We start from the raw sequence: 9,972 nt of genomic DNA, 5'->3' as shown, positions 1-9,972 counted from the left end.
ATATATATATATATATATGATGACCTAAATCCAAATGACTCAGTGAATTGATGAAATCAATTTTACTAATAAAACATGAAGAAAAAACATACAACATCTGAAGAGCAACAGGGTCAAAGGGTGACCAAATTGATCAGAAATGTGAAAATGTTGATTCCAAAAATAGTCAATTCACATTGACTCATACATTTTGTAGTATACAGCTTAACGTTGCCTTTGATATGACTAAAGTGTAGCTTTCCATGAAGTAACATAAACTTCTTATATGCATTAAATGTTTGATTCTTCTAATTAGTCTTGACCTTTTTTAAGACAGAGAGACTTTCTGGCAGTTCTAGATTTAAATATGGCATTTGCAAAGAAAAAATACAGCTTATTTTGACCTTAACCTCAAACCACATTCAAATAACCAGAATTGTTACAGTAGGAAGATAAATCCAAATACTAAACCATAACCTTCAAAAATATATCTAGTTCAGTCAACCCAGACTGCTTCACTTGGCTGAGCATGTAGAAACAACCGTCTGCCAGAATGTACGTCATTCAGCTCCTGATCAGTGCGCAAATCTATAGACTGCATCAGATCTTTACAGAAATGAAAAGGATTCCTACCTGCCATCCTGTGAGACAAGGCTGGCAAAGGAGATGTCCACAGGGGTGAATCCGAATGTCCTTATCCCTCTCTGCACAGATCTTACACATCTGGAAAGTGCTTCCGATCTCACAGTACATCTCATACTGCTCCTGTTGTTTATTGGTGAAAAGGAGAAATCCAAACAGATACACATTAAAGCTTTGTCTCCAGTGATGGAGACGTTCCTAAAAGTATGTCTAACAATGGGAGTCAACTTACTTCTGTAACTTGGACTTTATCCCTGCTGCTCAGTTCACACAAGCTCGTCAGGTCGGGGTTCATGTCACGCCCATCCGGGTACAGGTAGCTGCAGTTACAAGAGCAAACAGATCTTACAGAGGATATTTAGACTGAGGCTAAAATAAAAAAATAACCTGTGTGTGTTTGTGCTGACCAGCCCTCGTTAAAGCCCTGGATGAGTGCCTGGTAGAGAGGCGTGTTGTGTGGGATGGTCTGGATGATTTCACCATCAGGGGTCACATGGCCAATGGCCCACTGGCCCATTCTGGTGCAGCTCAGACGAAAGATGTAGCTGGAAGGAATACATCCACTTTAATATCAAGGGAGATAATACCGACACCCAGTCTTCCCGGTGCATTTGTAAATATAGTTCCCTAGCCAGTAAAAACAATCAACATGTGCCTGATTCAATTTGAACTATGTGTCTGTCCTATGGGGGCCTTAGAGGATTGTGTCAGTATTGGACGAATTACTTTGTAAAGACCAAGGAACACATCAAAGAGGTCGCAGATAAACTTTAACAAAACTAAAAAAAAAGCTGTTGAAAATCTTAGTGTATTCAAACAATAAAACATGTAAATATTTGGATCTCAATGGTAATGCCTGAAAGTCATATAGTATTAATTATTCAAAAATAAATAATGCTACAAGTATTCCTGTAAGCTTTGGAACTATGGGCTGTCCTAATAAAATTTTTCTTATTAAAAACTGCCTCTAAACTGATGTCATTATTCACACTTTAAAAATGATTATTATTATTATTCTAATATAATAAACTACACCTTATGTGAATCTGATTTATATTCATGTACAGTAAATTGACCATTTCTGTTGTTGAGCCATAGAACTGAGCTAGTGCTTACCTTCCAGGTCTATGCAGGTAGTGTTCAAGCCGAGCCACAACTTGGTCATAAGTGAGGAAGGCCATGTAGCCTGGATGTGTCACAGCGAGCTGGTTCCAGTTTCTTATGAGTGATCTCCAAGGCTAAAAGGTCAATATTACAATGAGACAGTTGTTCTCTTAGGATGTTGCACAAGCACTTTTTAAAAGATTTTTTTTGCACGTTTTTTTAAATATTGCTTAATCTGTAATACTATTTTCTTTAAAAGATTCTAAAATATTAAGAGCTCCATTTTGTTGTTTTGTAAGAACCAAGTTCCTTTTCTGTCTGGAAACCATGTGCTTACCTGGAACAGGCTTGTAAAAATATCAAACTCAAACACTGAGATGTTATCATTACAGGTGAGGTCAATTGTGGATTTCAGGGCCATGGCCTCCATCCCTTCCTCAAATGGATGCACACTTTTCAGTTGCTCTTTGAATTTCTTCCACTGTACGATACACCTATAAAACGACAAGCATGTTATAGATATAGATTTAAATTAAACAGATGGAAAAAAGCACAAAATAGTGGTACAGAAAACCAAAAAAGACTCTAAACCCACATGGTTCCAAAAAAATTCCTCCAAAACTGATCTGCTTCAGTCTTCTTTGGTTTGTAAGTATCACCCTGAAAGTATCCTCCTGGAAACATGGCCTTGAGCTCCCATAGCATGTGGCTGAACAGCAAGGACAGCTTGGTCAGATTCCTCCTGCCAAATAAAAACACATTAACACAGGCGCGCTGGAAGCTGTTTCAAGCGAGGGGGGCTGATGGCTGGGTTGGAAAACACATGACGTCATTTTGTTGAGGGCTGTGGCTGACGTTTTTAACATAATATTGTAGGCCTACATTTGTCGCCAAAAACTGCCATTTAAAATGCATCGGAACAAAGCATGAACATTTTAAATCTTCTCTTTTAATCATTCAAAACAGACAACAGCTCCCAATCAACAGGATCAGGAATACTTGAATGAAACATGGCCTAAATTTAGCCTAAACTGAGCATTGAACGTCTTGAAAGTCCATTCGACTATGGATATGGGGAATGATTTCATATCTGAAACAAAAAACACACACAAAAACTTTTTTATACTAATTTCATATTTTATCAATAAATAGCTTAATACAGACATAAAATTTAGTGATATGCAGCCTTATTCTAGTGTATAGGGGAATTAAAACCATTTCTTACCTCGAAATAGTCAGAAATACGTTTCTGCTGCCTATTGCTAGCTATGCCTAAACGAAAGTGAGGTGGCGGAGTAGCCTAGTTTTTTATGAAATATTAAAATAATGAATCATTAGTTTATATCTTATACACAGCCCATCATTTTAATCCCATATCAAACACAGTCTTTTAAAAAATAAATACATAAATAATTTCATGTTTTTAAGTACAATATTATGTTACTCCACAGCCCCCCACCATGGGGGGCTGATGCTATGACGAGGGAGGCTGCAGCCCCCGCAGCACCCCCCTTCACGTGCCACTGCATTAACACGTTGAACTTTGAGAAGCTCCTTATGCATATCATTGTGACGTTTCAAAAGTTTTTTTGGGGAGAATATAAAAGGAAAAAAAAATATAACACACACACACCAAGACCAAATAACACACCACAGAGATTATGTATAAAATACTGGATCTCGCATAAAGCGATGTTTTAGGCATGGGTTTCCACTTATACTGGGAGGCCAAGCAAGAAAGGCAATATTTAGAGAGGGTGACAAGAAACCTTTTTTTACTTGGGAGGAGTTGCACAGATTATTATTATTAGAAAATGATCTACCGGTACACATCTTTTAGTCATGCACTGTATAAATCTGGCCCTTATTGAACAGTGGCAAGACAAAAACTAGTTGATAGAAATTCATAAGTAGGCCTGAAATAAGCCATGTAGTGAACACTGTAAACATGTTTAAGGGATTTCTTTTTGGCAGATAACAACAAATCTGACTTTTAACCTATTTACAAGGATGTATCTAGGTTGGAAAGTAACACTACACATCACTGTGAATGTACCATGCTTTGTTCAGGACCTAGAACCTGCACCAACGTAGCATCTCCAGATCTCCTGCATTACATTAACACACAGTCTACTGTACAGTACATAGCTATATACTAAATCATTGTATGAAGTATATTGTATGTGTTATATTGTATTTAACTAAAGATCCTATATTCTGTATATATACCTAGTTTGTCTGCATCATCAGCACCAAGTCAAATTCCTTGTCAGTGCAAACTACTTGGCGATAAATCAGATTCTGATTCTAAAAGAACTTGTCAGGATGGACAAAAGTCCAGAGCTAAATTCAATGAGGAATCTCTTAAAGAACTAAAAAAATAGTTTAAGCTATTTTGCAAATAGCACAGAGGAATAGGCAGAAATGTCAGACGGGATGTGCAAGTTTGTTAGAGATACAACAAAAGATTTTCCACTGTGTTTGCAGGTCAGCATGGTGTCGTATAGGTTTTACTCCAGTGAGCTCTTTCCTTCAACCTTAAAAAGGTTTTGGGTTGATATATTCCTTCAAAATCTAAATGAAGGAAAGTAAATTCTTTTGTACAGAAAGTAAGAAGAAAAAAAAAAATCAAGAGATTTTAATTCAGAATTATGTTTATATTTGTTATTTTATAATAATTTCAAGGCTAGCTGGCTAGCCAAAAATATTAAAACCAGACCTTTCTTGGACGTATGAGCTTCTGTCTTCTAAGTCTATATTAGGCAGCAAGATTATCAAAGCATTACTGGCATTTTCCATAAACACAGACATGCACGCACACACAGATACAGGTAAACAGTTAACAAGTAGTCCAGCTTGCAAACAGGATGCTAGCTTCTGCAAGCTTGTCTGTAAAATACCACAAAATGTTCCATTGGCCAGTGTGTCACTTCAGACCACTTTTAAAGACTCTCACTTGCATTTTCTTATGAATGCATTTGCTTTTTATCATTTGTTTTTCATCTTATTCACATGCATACAGCTTTTGTGCCATGCAGAATATAGCAGCTAAAAAAGTGTGTTCAAAATGATGTTGTTATATCCTAACACCAACAGTCAAAGCGCTTTGATAACATCGCTTTGAAAACGTTCTATCAAGCTATGGGTCAAGTACCTCATAATGAATAAAGTTAGACTGTTTGCAGTTAGCGTTGGTTATACTATAAAAGTTTGATATAACCACATGAAATATTTCTACTATCTTTCTTGGGTTTAGAAGTCTGTTATATACATTTAGAAAACCATTGTGAACTTTTATCTTATCGACAAAAAGAAAAACTCAAGTTAAAGGAGAGAAGTAGTAGAGGTGGAGGTGGGAGGAAATGCGTAAGCCACATTCCTCGCTATGGTCTGGCCCCATATATTTAAAAATACATTTGAAAGGACAACGACCTTGTGGTAAGATTTACAGTAAGAATGCAAGCTATCCATAGTAGGGGCCACCTGAGATTGGTCACTAATAAAAAGCTGTTCCCTTTAAAGATGAAAAAATCCTGCATCTAACTTTATAACAAACCAGTAGGAGAAATAATAGCAAGAGGTGTATTTAATCTCTGTGTTCTTCTCTAACAGTGTAAGGCTCTACATAATCCCCCATCAGTCTAATAAAGAGAAGACAAAACAAATTGTAATTTTACAAGATAAAACTAAATGTCTTTTGGCAGAATTTTTTTTCAGCAGGTGCAATGCCAGTTAGGTAAAGTTAGGATGTGGTGTTTATAAAAAAAAGTCTGACTTAAAAGGTATTGTGGAGGATTTTCGCGAATATTTGAAAAGATCTGCACTCTCCATAAAAAAAAGGAACATGCATAACCCTGTACCTGCTCCCACGAGCGAGAGAAAATGCCTAATAAATGCGTGCAAGAGCGTGCATGAGCCCATTTATCCCTGTGCACACTCTGTTTATAATTTGCTCTTTGCATCGCTCATACAAGCTTACTTTCCAAAAGAAGATTTGCAATTTTTCCACTATGTCAGACTCACCACCGGTAAGTGAAAATGGGAACGAACATGTAGGACGGCCTTACGTAAACATATCACCAGAATGATTGACAATTAGGAGGACCACTTATTTGATGATCCAGCTGGAAAAAGAACATCCTCCACTATACCTTTGATATTAGCCGTGAAAAAAATTTGCAGTAGTCCAAAAAATGTACTTGGAAGTAGTAGTAGTAGTACAGTAGTAGTCTGCATATGTGTGCGTGTGTGTGTCTTCACCGTCTAAACATCTGTAAGGGCCATTTTTTTTGGATTTCACCAGCAAAGTGAGGACCGTTTGTAGTGAACTGAGGACATTTTGCTGTTCCTCACTTTGTTTTTCTCTAATGGTGATAGGCTTAGGACTGAGTAAGGTGAAGTATGCACTTGGAATGGGTAGTTTTATGCTCATTTTCAGGGTTAGGGTATAGAAAGGTTTGAAAATGGCTGAAAATCATCAGAAGTCAATGGGAGTTAACATACAGTCCTCACTATATACAGTACAGCAAGAGAAGAATATGACTGAATTGTTAGGTTTGTTAAGATGTATGCTAATGTGGACCCGTCCTGTTAGAACGGTAAATAAGTTCTAGTCATAATTCCCTTTGTAAGCCACATTTTTAAATATTTTTCTAAGAAAATATGATAAGTGCAGAAATAAAGTAGCTGTATTGCATTAGGAAAAGTTATGGCTTTGATTCAAGCTTCCTCTCACAACCTGATGTGCCCATGGGCAAGACATTTAGCACACATTTTGCTTTCCAATCTTCAAATCACTGTCTGTGTGTTTTGGGTAATGACGCTCAAGTGTTAAACACTCTGATTAGACTTTAAAAATTCATTCAATTCACCTGATCTGATGCTTTCAATATGTGATGTACTTAGTGTCCAGTGCATTTAAAGCACACAGAGTCACTGTGGTAAATTTAATTACCTTTGTTAGACAGAGAAAAACCCAAACTCTTTCTTATAACTGATACTCAGAGATTTCAAGATGTACTTTATGCTGTAAAAACTCTGATACGTGCTGCAGAGCTAACATGAGACAATCTGTTTATAGAACATGACAAAAAGCTGGCCTCTCCACTGCTTTATTCAATTTTATATTTTTATTAACATTAATATATCAAAATATTGCATTGCTCATGTGCAGCACAATGTATAATTTCTCTTTTCTTTGGTCTTCTTCGGTGACGGACTATGAAAAATTTGACTGTTTTTCCGGCACTGCTAACTTACAATTTGTCTACAGAAATACTACTGTTGGGCACGGCGGTGGTGCAGGGGTTAAGGTCGTGACCCATGTACAGAGGCTTTGGTTCTAGACACGGCTGTCACAGGTCGAGCCCCGGCCTACTGACCTTTGCTGTATATCTTCTCCCTTTCTTTAATCCCATTTCATGTCTGCCTACTTTCAAAAATAATAAAATAAAGGCCAGTAGAGTCTATCAAATAATAATAAAGAAAGACGGAAGACAGTTTTCTTTTTTTGTACAAATTTGAACAAAAACCTTTTTGGCTTGTTCCCTTTTTCTTTGTGATTTGTAACACTTTACATTTTTTTTGTTTTCATGTAAATCAACCATATATATAAGCTCATGTTTTCAATTTCTAAAAATAAGAAAGGATGCTCTTTGTCAAAGGTAGCCTTTCAAGATTTTTGTAAGATCGATGAAAACCTATGTTTTGCTTTACATTCAGCAGGATGAGTGATCGTCATTTTTATTTGAATTTTGCGATTTGCAGCATTTAATATGATGCTATTTTAGTTCCGGTCAACTTGAAAATTGTTGACCTTTTCTTTTTTCTGAAATTCAGATAGAAACTCCTTTTTTATTTTTACATGGCCTTTAATTTTTACAGTGCAATATTTAGGCAAAGACTAATTTTGTATTTCATCCGATCAGGTATAACAAATAACGAAACAAAGAATCCACAGAATGTTTATGTATTTATTTACATTGTGATTTTCCTTCGTGAATATTTAAACAAATGTAAATAAACTTTGATATAGGATTGAAAACAATCTTTATATATTATATGATCCACAAATGGATCATGGTAGAGAAACTTTTATTAACTTATTAATTTCAATAATTTTATGTTTTTCTAAAATTCTGTCAGAGGAAACAAAGCTCCTGATGTGAAAGGTACAAAACTGCTAGAACTTCAGCTGCATCTCAGTTCTGCTTTAGGCCTCATTTGACTGGCAACAGTGCTGTTCTAAAACCGAACATTGAGTTTTTCATAAACTGATTTAGAATTTGCTCATTACCGGGAAACAAAGAGAACATTGTGAAGAGACATTTTTTTAATGCAGAAGATGATATTCTCACACTTGACATGTCGGCCACAACACGCATGCTAGCATAAGAACTTGCCACATGGCTGCTCATGCAGGTCTGCTTCGGTAAGAGGCCCATCTGCTATGCAATAAGACTAAAAAAGATGGCTTATCTGACTTTCAGATTTTGCTAAAAGATATTCTCTACTTGTGCAAATCTGCCTCATTATGCAGCTGAATTTTAAATAATCAGGTGATTGTTGAAAAGTTACGTTTTTATAGAAATGTGATTTAAAATCTTTTTTTTAAATTAAGTTAATATATTTACTACTCTTAGTCTGATATATTCAAAGCATTGTTTGTTTTGTAATTATGGCTTACAGCTAATAAAATCATCAAATTCTTATTTCATTTGAAAATTAAAATGATATATAAATACAAAAAGATGTGTCTATTTCAAAACATTCTTGCTATAACCCTCCATAAACTAATACATTAAAGGTTATCCATCAGAAAGTATTTGATGCCCTCTATAAGGAGAGGAAGCCACAAAAGATTGTTGCTAAAGAATTTGACTATATATACCGCATATCAAAGGAAAATTTGGTGGAAGAAAAAAGTGTGTTAGATAATGGTAAACATGTAAAGAGTAGTGATTATAGCACAGCATGGTGCAGAAAATCTGTGAGTACATTTGAATTAGATTCGCAGAACATTGAAAGAAACTAGAGTCAGTGTATTTAGAGCTTCTACATAAAAACGTGCCCAAAGCAACAGGAGAAGCATCTTACCTTGTGTAAAGGACTAGCGTGCTACTTAACAACACCGAATAAGATGTAAATATAGCATTTAATTTATAAATCAAAGTACAGTGGACCTTCTAAAGTCTATCAACTAAATGTGTAAGATTTGGCTTCTGTGCTGCAAATATAGCCTTGCAAGCAATATTATTATTCACCCAATCCCTCTTCTTCACAACGTGTCACTGTTAAGGAGCAAATTCAATTTGTTCAACTTTTTTTTTATATAAATTGCTTTACCAGCTCGAAATCTACAAATAATAAGGAATTATAAAGTTCTGAGTTCACAAGTTGTTTCATCATCGTAAAATAAAGAATGGACTATATATCAACACAAGAATTAAGAGTTCACAAGAACATCTTTACACTGTGCTTTTTAAAATATATATTTAAGTGCTTTATTGATGTATATCTCATAGGAGATGTAAAAAAGTGGAATTTGAATCTTCATACATAACATATTAGGAATGCAACCTAAAACATCTACTAGTATTTGTCGCGGGATGGCTTATCATGCTGAACAAACAGAATTTCTTCACCAGCATCAAAATGAGAAAATAAAGAGAAAGAGAATGAAAAGAATATCAATTCCCCAGCAGAAGTCAACTTGAGGATGACAGGACACTCTGTGAGATCAAAAACTTTTTCTTGCACTTTCTGTTGTAAAGTTACTTGAATTTAAAGGAAGTTGTTGCTGTTGATGCTATTTGAGGTTTCCTCTTTTATTAGCATCACAAAGTGCAGACTGTAATCTGTATTTCCACATTCATCATTAGTTATCTCAACAGGAGCATGAGATGCTGCCTAGCCTTTAAATAAGTTTTCTGTAGTTCTTTAAATAAATATCCTGTTTAGGCAAACTGCAATAATTGTTGCTTTCAGTTCAATGTTATAACAGTAGATTTAGAATCAGGGATTATTTTTTTAATCTATATTGTGATAAGTTCAATTTAAATTGAGATAATTTATGGTTTAACCATAAATAAAAAATAAAGTTGATTTCCTAAAATCTTAATAAATGTAGTTTTCATGCATTGGGGGAAAAAACAGTGCTGTACATTAAAACTCGGTTCAGTAGTGATACGATCGGGAATATTTTCCAAACATAGTCACACATATACAGTATATATATATATATATATA

At 35.3% G+C, this 9,972-nt stretch overlaps 1 protein-coding gene across 3 annotated transcripts in view; it reads right to left on the bottom strand.

Annotated features, from left to right (window-relative positions):
- The window catches only part of LOC107083535 (E3 ubiquitin-protein ligase CBL-like), a 21,694-nt gene that overhangs the window by 10,189 nt on the left and 1,533 nt on the right, over positions 1-9,972 (bottom strand). For all 3 annotated transcript variants that reach the window (XM_015372850.1, XM_015372852.1, XM_015372851.1), the window contains exons 3-8: positions 2,321-2,467; positions 2,063-2,219; positions 1,738-1,859; positions 1,029-1,166; positions 854-941; positions 613-744 (exon numbers count right to left, since the gene is read on the bottom strand). In XM_015372850.1, coding sequence (XP_015228336.1) covers positions 613-744; positions 854-941; positions 1,029-1,166; positions 1,738-1,859; positions 2,063-2,219; positions 2,321-2,467 — 784 coding nt within the window. The remainder of the gene's footprint in view (positions 1-612; positions 745-853; positions 942-1,028; positions 1,167-1,737; positions 1,860-2,062; positions 2,220-2,320; positions 2,468-9,972) is intronic.

The sequence above is a fragment of the Cyprinodon variegatus genome, unplaced genomic scaffold, assembly GCF_000732505.1.
Source record: "Cyprinodon variegatus isolate N-32 unplaced genomic scaffold, C_variegatus-1.0 Scaffold77, whole genome shotgun sequence".
Taxonomy (NCBI): domain Eukaryota; kingdom Metazoa; phylum Chordata; class Actinopteri; order Cyprinodontiformes; family Cyprinodontidae; genus Cyprinodon; species Cyprinodon variegatus.
The sequence above is the reverse complement of the archived record's forward strand: the minus strand, read 5'-3'. Positions and strand labels throughout refer to the sequence as shown.